Raw genomic sequence first — 15,988 nt, forward strand, 5'->3', positions numbered from 1 at the left:
GGGTTGTGTTGTAGCTTGGCTATCTAAGTTTAAGAGTAGTCTCTCTCTCTCTCTCTCTCTCTCTCTCTCTCTCTCTCTCTCTCTCTCTCTCTCTTCTCTCTCTGTCTCTATCTCTCTGTGTCTCTCTGTGTCTCTCTCTCTCACACATATATTCTTTGAGTCTGTTTACCTAACAGCATCAAAGAGGAAAGAAGATTCTAGAAAGGAAAGAGATATGCTTGGATGGATTGGCATGGCTTGTCTTCAGAAATAACTCGGTCATCTGGGTGCTGATGGCTCACACCTGTAATCCTAGCTACTCAGGAGGCTGAGATCTAAGGATCATGGTTCAAAGCCAGCCCGGGCAGGAAAGTCTGTGAAACCCTTATCTCCAATAAATCACCAGAAAACCAGAAGTGGCGCTGTGGCTCAAGTGGTCGAGCACTAGCCTTGAGCTGAAGAACTGAGGGACAGCTCCCAGGCCCAGAGTTCAAGCCCCATGACCAACATAAATAAATAAATAACTTGGTCATCACACAAGCCTGGAGCATGAGTGAAAGGTTGAAATACACAGGGCCTGCTGACATTTCCTGCTGAACCTGGGCCTGTCATTCCAGACCTTTCCCATTGAACTTGGGCCTGTCAATCCACTGGGAAAGTGCTGCATTGTGCTTTGTTACCAGGGTGTTTCAGGTAGTGGAACAAGCTTGGAACTAGGGAAAGACACTTACCCCCGGTGAGCGCATCACCACTATCCCAGTGTTTTTGCTGTGCCGTGGAATCTGCTTTGTGCTGCTTGCAGCTGCCCCCATGCTTTCCTAAAATAGACACAAAGCCTCCAAAATACATTGCTATTTTCAGACCAGCTTCCATTTAGAATAATTAGTTTCAGTCATTTCACTCAAGTTCGGTGTCTAATTGGGAAAGAAGTACTTATTTTATTTGCCCTAAAACTGTCTTTTTTTCTTCCTTAATCCCTCCCTCCCTCCTTCCCTTCCTCCCTCCCTTCCTCCCTCCCTCTTTTCTTCCCGTCCTTCCTTCCTTCCTTCCTTCCTTCCTTCCTTCCTTCCTTCCTTCCTTCCTTCCTTCATTTCTTGAACTTCAGAGAGCCAATTCTCTAAGAAATGCTGGGCGATGCCTTCCTGTCCCAGGCATATCTTAAGGCACCCTGCCCAGTGTGGGGCTCTGACCCCTCTGATCCCCAGCCCTCCACAAGGCACCTTCCATCCCATACTTAGTATTGCAGCTCATATACCTTTTCTAAATATAAGTCCCATGCTCCACTCCTCTTAGAGCACAGGGCCTTGCCCAGCCAGGCACCTCCAGTCCATGCTTCCATTTGGTCCCTTGCTGTCCCTGCTGCTGCCATACTGGCTTCCCTGTCCTACAAAAGCTCGGTGTTTTCTCCATCACAGGGCTTTTGTACATGCTGCCCTTGTTTTTTTGGAATAATTTCCCCTCCCCTTTTTCTAATCAACTTCCCTTCCCCTTGAGTTCTGAGCTCAAGTATCACCTCTTTGGAGAAGCTTACCCCAGCTAAGCCAAACCTCCCAGCTTATCATCATAGGGATACACACAGTCTTCTAGAACTGCACAGTGAGAACACAAATCCCAGATTTAGTGCTACATGTAATCATTAATGATGTGTCTCCATCTCCACCCTCTTGGCCTTCATCCCAAGCTGCAAACTCAGGTTGGGCAGGGAATTGTCTCTCCCCCTCACTCCCCACCCCCCTGCATCGTAGCTCTAGACGCCCACGTGCCTAGCCTTTCTGTGTTGAAGACCTAATTTCCATAGGGTTGAATGGAGATGGGGCCTTTGGTAGCATTAGATTCTGGGAGGGTGGCCCTCATTGCTGACATTACCCCACTCGAGTCACAGGCTGTGGAAGTCTTTTCCTAGGAGACAACTCAGAGATGGTTGATGGTGATGTGCGCTGCTCCGGTCTGGACAGGGATGTCTGAGCTGATGACAAGGACACAGGTCATGTGACACTTTGGTGCTTTTAGACACACAGAAACAAGGTCACTTGCTGGATGAGAATCTTAGCAAACACAGGGTAACACCAGATGTTTTATTACGCACAGAATTAGAGGGAAAAAATAAAGGTGAGAATTGTTATTCTTGAGTGAAAGAAGTTACTTGTGAAGATTCCTGTCTTTGGTGCCAGTCAGACATTTAAAAAAAGAAATGTGGTATATGTTGTGTTTGTAGATGGGAGAGGGGCTGTGTCTATGGTGATGCATTCTTCAGGTGCCGTCTGTTTATCACAAACATTAAAACAGAATAAAACACAACAAAAGGCTCCTGATTAAGCTGGGCCTGGCACCATATGCCAGTGATCTCAGTATTTGGGAAGGCTGAGGTTGAGAGTTTAAAGGCCACCCTAGGCTACATAGCACAAACAAAACAAAAAACAAAGAAAAAATTCTTAATTTACTTTGAGAAGCAAAGGTAATTTTAGAGTAAGCATGTGGGTGACATTGTCTTTGAGGGTGGAGAAGGAGGAGGGGTGAGGTTTTGTTGCTACCTTGTTAGGTGATTGTAGGATATTTATAATGAAATGAACCACTAAGAAGCAGACACTGTTGCCAGCCACTGAGACATACTCCAGTACAGCAGCCCAGGATGGCCACAGAGGGATTTTAGGAGAGTTTGTGATATGACAGCCCAGTTGATGAAGGAAGAGCAGAACACAAAATTATGTGTGTGTTCATGTGAGCAGACACATAGACTATGTCAGTAAAAGCATAGGAAGCAGCCTAGAAGGAAGAAATTGCATCAGAAATGTTAGCCATGTTGGTTTGTGCCTAATATTGTATGCCACTGTATTTTCTTTTTCTCTTATCTTGCAAGTATTGCTAGAAGGTCATAAGCCTCAATGTAAAGAAAAGAGAAAAGTCACCAAATATCAACTCCCATTTAGCATTAAGAGTCTTTGCATATGAAGACCCTGGGATTCGAGCAAAACCTTCTAGAATGTTCTGGAAGAGCAGAAACGCACAGTGGAGAATGTTGAAGATGGTAATGGGGTCAGGTGTAGAATCCCTGAGGAGTGTTCTGCGGCCCACAGTCCCACCGGTCCTGACTGGCTCAGTTGGCCAGACCTAGATTTGCCCCCTGCCTGGCAATGTGAGGCCCAGCCATCTGACTCTCACGAGGATTCTGAGTTTTCTCAAGCTACAGGTGGGAGTATTGTCAACTCACTCAGGAAGTGGCACAGAGCTTGATGGGACCCTGTGTGACCAGGGCCCACCGTACACGTGGCACAAGAAAGGAGGTCCCTTTCCTTCCACATTCCTCCTCCCTTTGGCTCTGTTCTTCCAGGATCCAGACGTGAGCCTGGATATAGGTAACATCACTGTGTCTTCTCACAGTTACTAGGCTTACCCAATTTAACCTGCCAGGCTCACAATGTATTAAAAGTAAGCTCTTACTCTGGTTAACTTAGGGAGGGGGGCTCTGGGAAGGTGGCTCAGTGGTAGAGTGCTTGCCTTGCATGCCTGAGGCCCTGGGTTCGATTCCTCAGCACCACATAAGCAAAATGAAAAAAGCCGGAAGTGGCGCTATGGCTCAAGTGGTAGAGTGCTAGCCTTGAGCTGAAGAGCTGAGGGACAACGCCCAGGCCCAGAGTTCAGACCCCACGACCGGACCCAAAAAAAAAAAAAAAACAACTTAGGGAGGGGCCCTAAGGTAGGATGTAGGAAACATTGAGGAAAGCTGGATGGTGTCTTGAGGGGTCCTTGCTTAGGGGGACACTAAGCCTTTCAGAAGCTGCCCCTGTGTCCTGTTAGTGCCATGAGCTTGTTCATGGAGCTCACATGATAGTTGTCATGAAGAAGGAAAAGGAGTTTTAATGATTATGACCATCTTGCATTTCTGCTCCAAGTCTTCATTCACTGCTACCTTTATACCTTTTATCCAGCTTCTCTGAGAGTTCTAGAGCAGTGCAATTACAGAACAGGTGATGGCCTTGGCCAAGGTTGTCTTCTCCCTTCCGATCCCTTTCCAGAAGGGGTGATAGAACCCTAGAGATGTTCACTGTCGTGTCTAGAGCTCCCCCTTCCCCTTTCCCTTCCAGTCCATAATAGCAGCCTCTGATGAAGGCCTTGAAGCTCAACCAGGTCTGCTTTTGTAAACCTGAGTAGAAAGGGACAGCCTCTACACTCCCTTGGGCCCCAGGGTGTCCCGGGGCACCCCCACTAGAGGCAGCACTGTGGCAGGTGATGGTTTAGGGTGGTCCTAGAGGCACCCCACATTTTGTATTCTTCCTCACTTTCACCTGCTCTGCATTTGAACAGAAATGGCTCTGTCCAGCCTTGCTCGGTGGGGATGGCTCTTGTCCTTAGGAAAATACAAACCTGTGAGCTGGCTTACTGTTCTTGCATTTAGATTGAGGGAGAAAAGTGGTGGGAAAACTTTGTCTTATGTCCATGTCGCTCATATTCCATGGGGGAGCCCTGTCGCTGCTGAGAGGTGTGCCAGGACCTGCAGAGCCACCATTCCCACAGAAGGCACTTAGCTCCCAGTAAAGCTGAGAACTTACTGCCCCATAGGTGATTCAGCCCTCCAAAATAGCCACACAGTCCACACTGGCCTTGAGTGCTCTATGTAGTGAGTCTAGTGCTTGCTTACCATTGGCATTCCTAAGTGTTGTCTTAGTACTTAGCAGGCTAAGGCAGGAGGCTCACAAGCTTGAAGTCAGCTTGGGCTGTCCAGCAAAATCCTATCTCAACAGCAGCAAAAGAATTGGTCTCTACCCTGTTGTCCTGTAGTATGCTGATTAAAGTTGAGTCCCTTGACCTGGCATGACCAAAGACAGGGCTTCTTTCCTTTACCATGGCAGTATGTCTTTATAAGGAGAACCCACCCCATCTTCATCTGACAAAATAGTTTGCGTTCTCTGTGGACACCACTGAGAATGGAGGAAATTAGCCATAACCATGTGGGGAACTCATTGTAGAAGGGAAGTCACGTCCTGAAGCAGGAAAGCAGGAGAACCACCAGCTCTGGGAAGCAGTTTCATCTGGAAATTTGGCCCTGAGGCTTCAGAGAGGAAACACCCTCCCTACTGTTCCAGGAAGCAGGAGGAGGTGGCAATGTGGTGTTTACTTTAAATGCCTGCCAATACTGGGGACATTGTACCTCCACTTAACTGCGTGGTCGCTGTCAGCAACACATCCTTATAAACTACTCACAGAGGCCAAGTGGTGTTCTAATGTAGCCAGAAGATGAGGTTTGGGCTGGGTGTTGGCTGGGAAAGCCACCTAGTAAAGTTAGAACACCTTTTTGATTTTTCCTTTCTTAGTAGAGTCAGATAAATTGAAGACTACCCATGAGAGGGCCCAAAGGAAAGAATAAGGTCCAAGGGTCCCTAAGCAAGCAGGAATTCTTCTCAAGCTTTGGAGCCTTCAGCCACTGAGGAGATGAACTGTCTGCTGGTCCAGGACAAATCCAAGATGCAGGAAGTCCTGCAGTCACAGACTGAGTCCTTTCCTTTAAGACTAGGCATTTCTAAAATCCAGTACCCTGGACATTTTGTAGCTAGCTGTCTGTTAGTATGTCTGACTATGAGGCCTCTTGTTGCCAAGCCCAAGGACAGGGTGTGAGCAAGTGACTCTGGTCATTTCTTGGATGCCAGTTGTGCTAGTCAACTTCCTGTTAGTGTGATTTTTTTTAAATACCTGAGATTATAAGCTTCTAAGAAGGAAGGATGTATTTTGGCTCAGCCTCAGAGGCTTCAGTGCATGATCATGTTGTCTTTGGGCCAGTGGCAAGGCAGAATGCCATGGTAGGGGTGCCTGGTGGAGGAGCTCACTCCCTCATGACAACCAGGAAGCAGAGAATATCAGGAAGGTGCCACTTCCTCCCAGTATAATCCCAGCTTCCCCTCACCAGAGCTCTGCTGAGACAGCCCCTCTCGGGTGCAGCCCTCCTCCCCACCAGGAATAAACACCGTTGGGGGCATCTCTGTACCCCACAGCATGGAAAGAGGATTCAGTGTTGAATCTGATGACCAAAGGGACAGTACAGAGATTACCATTTTGGAAAAAGTCACATTGACATTGAGGTACATAATAACATTTTGTTTTGTTTTTGTTGTGATTGTTACTTTTGTGCTGGTCCTGAGGCTTGAACTCAGGGCCTGGGCGTTGTTCTTTACCTTTTTTATTTTATGCATAAGACTAGTAGTCAACCACATGAACCACAGCTCCATATCCCAATGAGATAGCAGCCCCCAAGATGGAATCCTCCGTGTTATGGATGTAAAGACTAGTCCTGTTGTGTGTGTGTGTGTGTATGTGTGTGTGTGTATGCACGCGTGCACACACACAAACACATGCATGTGAGTGTACACCTGTAAGTGCATGTGCTCTGGTAGTGGGGCTTGAAGTGAGGGCCTGGGTGCTCTCCTTTAGCTTTTATCAAGACTCTACCACTTGAGCCACAGATCCACATCTGGCTTTTTGTGGTTAACTGGAGATAAGAATCTCACTGGCTTTCCTGCCCAGGCTGGCTTTGAACTGCAATCCTCTGATCTCAGTCTCCTGAGTAGCTAGGATTACAGGCATGAATCATAGTGCCCGGCTTCCCCTTGGCTTTTCACACTCACTAGTCAGTGGGCCTTGTGCTCTGTGCCAGGCAGGGATTTATAGAGGTGGCTCAGGCACCTGCTGGAGTTCAGGCACTGGGAACTCACTGTGAATGCTCTCCCTTTCCTTCCCCTCCCCATGCCTGCTCTCACTCACTCCAAGAATCCCAGCATTTAACCCCAGCTTCCTTCCTACCGAGTGAGCAATGTGGGAGTCAAGACTAGACTTTCAGAGCCTGGTCTCCTCTGCCCCTGACCTCCAGTCATAGACTGTTCTCAGCACTACCAGCCTCCAGGACAGAGGCAGAGAGATAAACTGGGCAGCTACTGGGCTTCTCAAACCTTGGCATGCACGGAAGGCTTGTCAGAACATGGATTGCTGGGCCTTGCCTGGAGTTACTGGTCCAGCAGGTCTAGGATGAGGCCAGGGAATTTCTGACAAGTTCTCAGGTAAAGACAATGCTCCCAGTCTCCAGACCACACTAGAAGAAACAAAGGGCAGTGCTCAGAAGGACCCATGGTACCTAGTAGGCAGATGGAGGTGGATCAAGTGTCAGGCAGACACCATACCAGTGATGAGGTGAGAGAAGATGGGTTGTCATGCCTGTAACCGTAGCTACTCAGGAGGCTGAAATAGGATTATGGTTTGAAGCCAGTCTGGGCAAGAACATCCTTGAGACTCTTATCTCCAATTGACCACCAAAAAGCCAGACGTAAAGCTGTGGCCAAAGTGGTACAGCACCATCCTTGAACAGAAAAACTCAGAGACAACACCCAAGCCCTGAGTATAAGCCCTGTAAGACCAGTATACTCTCTCTCTCTCTCTCTCTCTCTCTCTCTCTATCTATCTATCTATCTATCTCTCTGAGAGATGCATACCTCTAATTCCGGAAAGCCTAGAGCAGGAAGGTCTCAAGTTCTAGAGCCAGCCTGCGCGAGCTATGCAGTGAAACCCCACTTCAAAAATACAAATGAAGCAAAGCAAAACCAGCCCCACCTAAAGCATCAACCAAGCAGAATTACCTCAGGAGAGAAATCTGATGAACAACTAGATTTTAGAATCCACTCGAGAGATGTAAGTTGACATAGTAACCAAGGAAGGTTTGGTCAAGAAAGCCTAGTGCTAATTACAGCCTGGAGGCTACACACCCCATCTGTGGGGTATGTGAGGAGAGTGGGATGGGTCCCCTGCTTGTGGGGCATGCCAAGAGAGGACCAGGAGCATGTCTGCCATCAAAGAGGGGCAGTACAGACATTGGGGCTTCTCCTATCAGACAACCCCAGGGACTTGAGAGGACCAGCCTTGAGGCAAACAGTAAAGGGCTAATCTGTGTGTGGGGGGGGGAGTCATCCTCCTTTGTGCAATTTTAGCTGGCCTCAGTGGCATACCTTTCATAGCTCCTGGGCACACTCTGGGACAAGCCTAAGCAGAGTCACACATATCCCATTCATACACAGGGGCATGTGTCCACAACATCACCATGGTGACCCATGACGGGCCTCTGGGCCAAGCTACGGTGTCACATTTTGCCTGTTCTAGACATTGTTTGGAGAAGAGGCAACCCCATGCACTCAGTTAACTTTTTCTCCTTTGGATTTAACACTGGCTCAGACACTTGGGTGCCTTGGAGTCTCTGGCTGCCAGAACATGGATAAGAACACTGAGAAAATCCATCTCTATGAACAAGACAGACAGTGATTTCCAGGAATAAGACAGAGAACCTGTAATTTCATAGATGACTATTTGTGATGTTACTTTAGTCATATGGATTGTTCCTTGTTTTGTTTTTTCTTTGTTAACTTTCATTTGCAAGCCCTGATTTGTTGAGAACACAAAGATCAAGTTCAACAAGTCTTGGATAGTGTGTGATTGAGTGACAATGTCTGACTTCCATGGCTGTTCTGTACCGGGACGTGCACATGCTGACTTGTTCTCTCTGTCTCTCTTTGCAGTTCTGCACTGAGCTAAACCAGCCGACCCTGCCTGCCATCCGTAGGTGGAAAGGGCCCCGGGGAAGCTGGAGGTCTGTTGTCTCTGAGAAGCCTTCCAGCCAGCTCCAGAAGGTACCTACCTCCCACCCCTGCCTACCTGCCCTTGCATTTCATTTAACACTTCCCCCAATGAAGAGATTGTGTGTGTGTGTGTGTGTGTGTGTGTGTGTGTGTGTGTGTGTGTGTGTGTGTGTGTGTGTACTAGCCCGGGGCTTGAACTCAGGGCCTGAGCACTATCCTTGAGGTTTTTGCTCAAGGCTAGAGGAGCCTTGGTGGTTAATTTGGTGGTTAATTGCATATAAGAGATCCATGAACTTTCCAGCCCAGACTGGCTTGGAGACATGATCCTCAGATCTCAGTCTCCTGAATAGCTTAGGATTATAATCACAAGCCACCAGTGCCCTCTCCCTTTTCAATTTCTGAAGGAAGGATTCCTAGTGTCCACCATGATTGGCTGTCCTTGGTGGACATGGACTCTCACTGGTTTTTCTGCCCAGGCTAGCCTCAAACCTGTAGCCTCCCATCTCTACCTCCCGTGTACAATCAATTTATAACTAGCCCGGTGCTCACCCCTCTTGGTCCTCATAGAAATAATGATTCCACTTAACTTTTTTTTTTGCAGTATTGGGGTTTGAACTCAAGGCCTTGCCCTTGCTCAGCTTACTTGCTAGAGCCAGGCCTCTCAGGTAGATTTTTGCTGATTATTTTGGAGCTGGAGTCTAATTGACTTTTCTGCCCAGGATGGCTTTGAACTGCCATCCTTAGGATCATCTCAGCCTTCTGAGTAGCTAGGATTATGAGTAGCAGGGCAGGTAGGAGCTGGGACTGGGGGTGTTGGCTGAGGTGCAGGCTGGATACCTCAGGGGCAGAAGCAGCAGCACAAACAGATTCGGAGCAGGCTGATAGCCTTAGCAGGGCCAACAGCATTAGCCTAGTACTCTGTTCATAACACCCCCAAAGCTGTCTGTCCCACTCAGAACTCCAGCTTCCGGCCTCTGTGCAGAGGACCATTGGCCAGGCCCAATGCCTGGCCATTTATCCAGCAAATATGGATCTTGAGTTTTACTGGGTTCCTGGTGCCACTATGCTTAAATAGAAATTGGCAAGCAAAACGGTGGGATTTAGGAAAGCTACTTAACTTCTCTGAGCAAATGGGGGGATAAAGTGCTACCTCGTGGCCTGGGATGATAGTGGAGCCCACTCTAGGCTCTCCCCACATACAGGGAGGAGCCCAGCCATCCTGACCATGTGCATGCCTGGCTGAGCAGTCCCTTTACGGCCCCCCTGCTGTGGTCTCTCCTGCCCTTGCCCCATGCCACATCACTGGAGTTCTCCGTGTTCTTCTTCCCACAGGGGCCTGGGTACTCAGGATTCCTGTGGGATGCTGCAGCCGGGGTGGAGCTCAGAGAGGCCGCCTCACAGGACGACTCACCCAGCAATGGGCACGGGAAGTGCCCAGGCCCCAGCCCATACCTTGCAAGGTTCAAGGTACCCAGTGCACACCTTCTCATGATGGAGCAGGGCAGATAGAACTAGGGTTTTGTTTTTATTTTATTCTCTCTGGATCAGGTCGGACACACTTCCTGGAGCTTTCTTGGCAGGTGACCTTGTCCAAGGCAACAGTGGCAGACCTTGACTCAGCAGGAAAACTAGACTTCTGAGTGAGGAGGAGGAGGAGGAGGAGAAGCCAAGTGTGGAGATGTACACCTGTAGTCTTAGCTGCCCAAGAAGCTGGGGCAGGAGGATTGCTTGACTCAGGAGTTAAAGGCCAACTTAGGCAACAGTGAATGAAAGAATGAGTGAAAGTAAATAGAAGGATGAGGGAGGAGACAGAAGATCGGATAACTGGTTCCCAAACCCAGCACACAGCACCCCAGTCAGAGTTTCTGCGCTGATGCCTAGACTGTTTTTCAAAAATGCCCCCAGTCTCTCCTCAGCCTGCCCAGCACTGGTAATAGAAGCTTGGCATTACAAATGGCTGGGTTGGGGGCAGCAGGGGTGGCTCCCAGGAGCCCTTTCTCAGATGCTGCTACTTCCCAGGAGAAGGGGCCCATGGAGGGACCCTCAAATCTGAAGGGGGACCCAGAGGGAGCTCTGGCCCGAAGCGCTCTGACCCTGTCACTGGGTCAGAAATGCCCTTGCCCTCTGTGTCACCTGAGACCAGGAGCAGCCGAGCAAGTCCTTAAACCCCACCTAGCTCACAGGTGGTCCCTTGAGACCTTGTGATTCCATGGAGCCTGAACCCCAGCATTGCTCATCCTGGCCGGAGGCAGGGCTGGCACGGGTCCTGCCTGTCACCTGGCGCTGTCCAGCGAGGATGGGTGTGTGCCCATGCATGGGGCACCTGTGGCATCTGTTTCTCCTCTCAGGCCCTGCCTACACACTGGTGGGTTTCTGTCTGCCATGTGTACTGGTGGCATTGACTAGTGATTCAGCTGCTGCTATCTTTTTTTTTTCCTTTTGCCAGTCCTGGAACTTGAACTCAGGGCCTAGGTGCTGTCCCTGAGCTCTTTCACTCAAGGCTAGTACTCTACCACTTAGAACTACAGCATCATTTCTGGTTTTCTGGTGGTTAATTGGAGATAAGAATCTCCTAGAGGGCTGGGAAGGTGGCTCAGTGGTAGAGCACTTGCCTTGCATGCATGAGGCCCTGGGTTCGATTCCTCAGCATCACATAAGCAAAAAGAAAAAAGTCGGAAGTGGCGCTGTGGCTCAAGTGGTAGAGCACTAGCCTTGAGCTGAAGAGCTGAGGGACAGTGTCCAGGCCCAGAGTTCAGGCCCCACGACTGGACCACCCCCCCAAAAAATCTCCTGGACTAGCCTGCCCAGACTGAGTTTGAACCATGATCCTATCTCAGTCCCCTGAGTAGCTAGGATTACAGATGTGAGCCACCAGTGCCTGGTAGCCATGGTCATCTTTAAAACCTCTCATACCATCCTGGCCCCTTCCTGTTTTTCACTGGTAACTTCCAGCCCTGGCATGTGTCTGAGCCATGATCCACCTATTTTGTTTTTGGGCTTTTAAGATTGTCTCACCCTGCAGCCAAGGTTGGCCTAGATGCCACCATCCTCCTGCCTTAGTCTCCTGAGTGCTGGGATTACAGACATGCACCACCATACCCAGCAAGGCAAGCTGCTTCAGTGAGCTCATGAGCAAATGCTACAATGTCATGATTGGTCAGAATTCTCTGAAACAGTCCAGGAGGTCAGTGGGCCTTGCATACTTCAGGTCACATGCTAACCTATGCAAGAGGTGTGGACAGTTTTGAGGTGGTTTCTCTGCTGGTCACAACCTCCACTGGAAAGCTATCAGTCCTGACCATACTAATCTCCAACACAAGCGAAACAGGAATGTCTTCCCCTCCTGAGGGCTTTTCCTTCCCTTCTTAGCAATGTTTAATCTTTGTTACCATGACACAGAGAAGGGCAGATTGCCCAACTGAGCAGCTGAGCGATGCTGAAATGGCTCAGAAGATCTACCACATTGTCCATCCATGGCTGCAGACCACAATCTACATGTGCCCACCCCCTCAAGCTACAGGCAGGCCCCAGCGTACGTCCTGCTGACCTCCTGGGCAAGCCTGGGGGTTTTATGCATCTGAAGTCAGCTTAAAGCAAGCTTCTAGACAGAGTGGGCTCCAGAGGCTCAAGACTCAGAGGAGAGCCATGGGATGTATGTGGGGCCGGTAGAAAGGGGTCATGGCTCCTGTCCATCTGAGCTGGAGACCTTCAGGCTACCAGTGGATAAAGCCATTGCAACACATCCTTCTCCCATAGAGTTCTTAATTTTGTTTGTCCTTTTCTTTTCTTTTTCTTTTTGTACTAGTACTGGGGTTTGAACTCAAGACCTCAAGTTCTCACGTGGCTTTTTTGCTCAAGAATGGCACTCTTACCACTTGAGCCATGGCTCCACTTCTACCTTTTTTTTTTTTGCTGGTTGATTGGAGGGAAGAGTCTCTTGGACCTTTCTCAGATCTCAGCCTCCTGAGTAGTAGCTACACTTCTGGCATTGGCTCACCTGATTGTTTACAAGGACAATAAAGAAGCAAACAAAAACCTGACCCAATGAGAGGAGTATGCTTCTGAAGTCCTGAGGAGCAGTGGGGGTGGGATGTTTAGCGTTAGCACCGGGCTAGGTATATGTGGGTAGAAAGGGATCCAGAAATGGGGTATTTGAGCCTTTTCTTTTGTTTCTTTATGCCCAGGTGGGAAGTCATGACTTGAGCCTTGTGAACCTGCACCTGGCGGCTCTCCCAGGCGGGGAGAATTCCAGCAAAAACCACAGCGACAGCCCCCGGGTGGCGAGCTGTGTCCACACCCTCCAGGAGACCCTGAAAGGTAGGCTGTTGTGTTTTGTGACTGGAGACACCGGATTCTTCTTCCCATCCATGTCTCAGGCCACTTCGGCTGGCCACGGGTCAGCAGTCACGGGGATGGGGGACCGGTCACACCCTCTGTACCTCATGGAGCCTGGAGGACCCCACACATGATCCTGTCTTGGTCTCTGAGAACTTCTCTGTGATTTCCAAGGTGTTGTATTGTCTTGGTGGCTTTTCAGGCCTCAACCTCAATTTTAAGGAAGTCTTCTTGTCTACCTACACGTTAACTCAACCCCTATTTACCAAGTGCCTATCTGTGCACAAGCCCTGTCCCAAGGGCTAGGTAAATACTGTTGAGCGGCAGCCGCTGCCCTCTGGCCTGTGGTGAGGGGCTCTGGATCCCTGGCCTGGAGGCTCGGACATTCATCTAGAGGTGACAATGGTTCCCGGACATACTATCCAGGAAGTGGTCAGCACGGTGCTGGACTTGCAGTGAGGGCTTGGTGACAGGTCCTGAATGCCAGACAGGTATAGGTTGTTATTCCCGCCTTCATCTTCCTGTGGGAAACTGGCACTACCTCCCCAGGTTGGTGCCAGCTCACCTGATTTGGGGGTTGGCTGTGATCTAGCCTGCCTGTGACTCCTGTCCTGTCCCCAGTGTTCCTGGCCCTGGAGGAGGATGCCATCTGCAGCCCACAAGCGCCCTCTGGTGACATTTCGTGTCACTGCACGCTGCATGTCTCTCCCTCTAGGCTTTCTATCTGGACATGTTTGTGGCAAGGAAAAAGACTGTGGGTGTAGTGATGCGTTTGTGACTTTGTGGACTGCTTTCCTTCAAACCTCCCTGGTAGATTGTGACTCCCTGGGGTCAGGTGACACCCAGGAGGGGCTCTCTTGACAGGAAGGTTCTCCGCTGGGGTCCATGGTTCTTCAGAATCTCTGCTCACCTTGCGTGGGAATACATACCATCCGTGCCACCGCTGCAGTACTCCAAGGAGAAAACTTGTCCGTCATGCCAGTGCTCACTTCAGTTCTTACACATTCACCAAAAGTTCATTTCCTCTGCCGTCTTTTAGCAAATGTTAGCGTATCCGATCTGGAGACTCTCAGGGAAGGAACTGAGCTACCTGTACACCAGCATGGATGGAATGCATTGTCTTGGCTTAAGGCCACCAAACCAAGAGGTGCCAGGGCCCAGCCTTTCCCGAGTTCCCTGCCATGCTGAGTCTGCTCTTCTATGGGCTTCTGTCTCACCATCTGTGACTTTCTGTGGCTACTCTTCCTCCTGGTTGATCTGGACTCATTAACTGAGGAATGAGGGAAAAGGAGACAGCAATATCCCTGCTCTTAAAGAACATGACAGTTGATTGGCTATACTTAAAGTCTTTTTTAAATGTCATGGTAGTGCATCCCTGTAATTCCCATACTCTGGAAGCTAAGGCAGGAAAATTGTAAGCTCTGGGCCATTCTTGCTACACAGCAAGTTTTTGTCTCAAAACAAGTAAACACACTGAATGACTAAAATAAATAAAGCTGGGATGTGATAAATTATATAGGACCCTAGTCATTCACATACAGCGGCCAAAGGAGGCTGTGCATCAGAGCGGTGGACAAAGGCTCAATTGTTATGGACAAAATAATATTCTATGAAATGAACTCCAAGAAAAGGAAACAAACACTCTTTAGATGTCATTGTTGCTGTTTCATTCTCTTTCCATTTTGTCTTGTTTGTTAGTTTGTATGTATTGGGGAGGGCCAGGAAGGGCACATAGAAGGTGGAACAAAGATGAACAAATACAACAGTGATACTCACCAGACACTATGTGGCAAATGAACTGGATATCTTGTGGGTCGGGATGGGAGGGAAAGACTGGGAGAGAGTGACAGAAGGGGGAAAATGGTTCAAAAAAGAATTGTACTGATTGTACCTGATTCATGTAACTGTAACCCCTCTGTATATCAGCTATATAAATACAAAAAATCTTCTTTTTAAAAAAAAGGCAAAACAAAATAAGCGCGGAGCTGGTAATTCATCCTCTGGTTTCAGAGGCTGAGATTGGGAGGCTCACCATGACCCCTTCTTGAGCAATTTCTGGGTGTGGTAGCGCATGCCTGTTATCCCAGCTATGATGGGGAACCTAGAACAGACAGATCACGAACAAACCAGTACATGCCTGGGCAGGAAGCAAGATCCAATCTCAAAAACAACCCGACAACCCGTGACAAAGGGCTGGGGAGGTGCAGGTGTATTGCTCGGCTTGCCTAGTAAGCAAAGACCCTGTGTTCAAATCCAGTATTGCCAGAAACAAGTCAAAGTGAACATAATGTAAGAAATGAAACTGTAGCAAGTATAGTGAATATTTCTTGGAGTCACTCTAGGGAACTTTTGTCGGATTATATTATGCTAAAAGATTAAAGGATAGCTGATCAAAATACTTTGTACCCATTAATGGACAGGCTCCTTATACAACCGTTTGAAGATAATAAAAAAAAAGCGTATGCATGATTCATTTTGGTCATAGACTAAGCAATTGACAATCTAGAAAACAGAACTAGTTCCCATATAAGACAAAGTGACTATTTCTTGAGATATACAGGGTTAGTGTAAGGCAGTGCAAAGAGTACTCGCACTTTATTTTGTCCCTGTTTCTAGTTTCTCTTGGAGCTGCCATAAAAAAAAGAACCAGGGTTCCTGGGTTCTAGGACCCAGACAGAAAAGACACCAGAGACCCTGGCATGGTAGAATTCAGACCCAAATATGGTGGGTGTGCATCCTACATGCAGATTGTCCAACACACAGTGATTGCACATGCAGATCCACTCCCTGGGGTCAAGGTCAGCTTGACTAAACACACTTTAATAATAACCTCATTTTCTTCCTTCCACTTCCAGGAGAAAAAGATGTCATTCTTTTAGGGGATTTTGGCCAAGGACCAGATAGCGCTGATCATGATGTTCTGCGGAGAGAGAAGTTCCATCACTTGATCCCCTCACACACCTTCACCAACATCAGCACCAAGAATCCCCAGGGCTCCAAGGCTCTAGACAACATCTGGGTCAGCAGAGGCTTGAAGAAGGTCTTCACAGGTAAGGCAGAAGTCTTCT

At 48.7% G+C, this 15,988-nt stretch overlaps 1 protein-coding gene across 2 annotated transcripts in view; it reads left to right on the forward strand.

Moving 5' to 3' along the window:
- Eepd1 (endonuclease/exonuclease/phosphatase family domain containing 1) overlaps positions 1-15,988 on the forward strand; it is an 82,235-nt gene that overhangs the window by 58,890 nt on the left and 7,357 nt on the right. For both annotated transcript variants that reach the window (XM_013035135.1, XM_013035136.1), the window contains exons 4-7: positions 8,526-8,636; positions 9,918-10,052; positions 12,770-12,902; positions 15,776-15,970. In XM_013035135.1, coding sequence (XP_012890589.1) covers positions 8,526-8,636; positions 9,918-10,052; positions 12,770-12,902; positions 15,776-15,970 — 574 coding nt within the window. The remainder of the gene's footprint in view (positions 1-8,525; positions 8,637-9,917; positions 10,053-12,769; positions 12,903-15,775; positions 15,971-15,988) is intronic.

This window comes from Dipodomys ordii, unplaced genomic scaffold (genome assembly GCF_000151885.1).
Source record: "Dipodomys ordii isolate 6190 unplaced genomic scaffold, Dord_2.0 Scaffold205, whole genome shotgun sequence".
Taxonomy (NCBI): Eukaryota; Metazoa; Chordata; class Mammalia; order Rodentia; family Heteromyidae; genus Dipodomys; species Dipodomys ordii.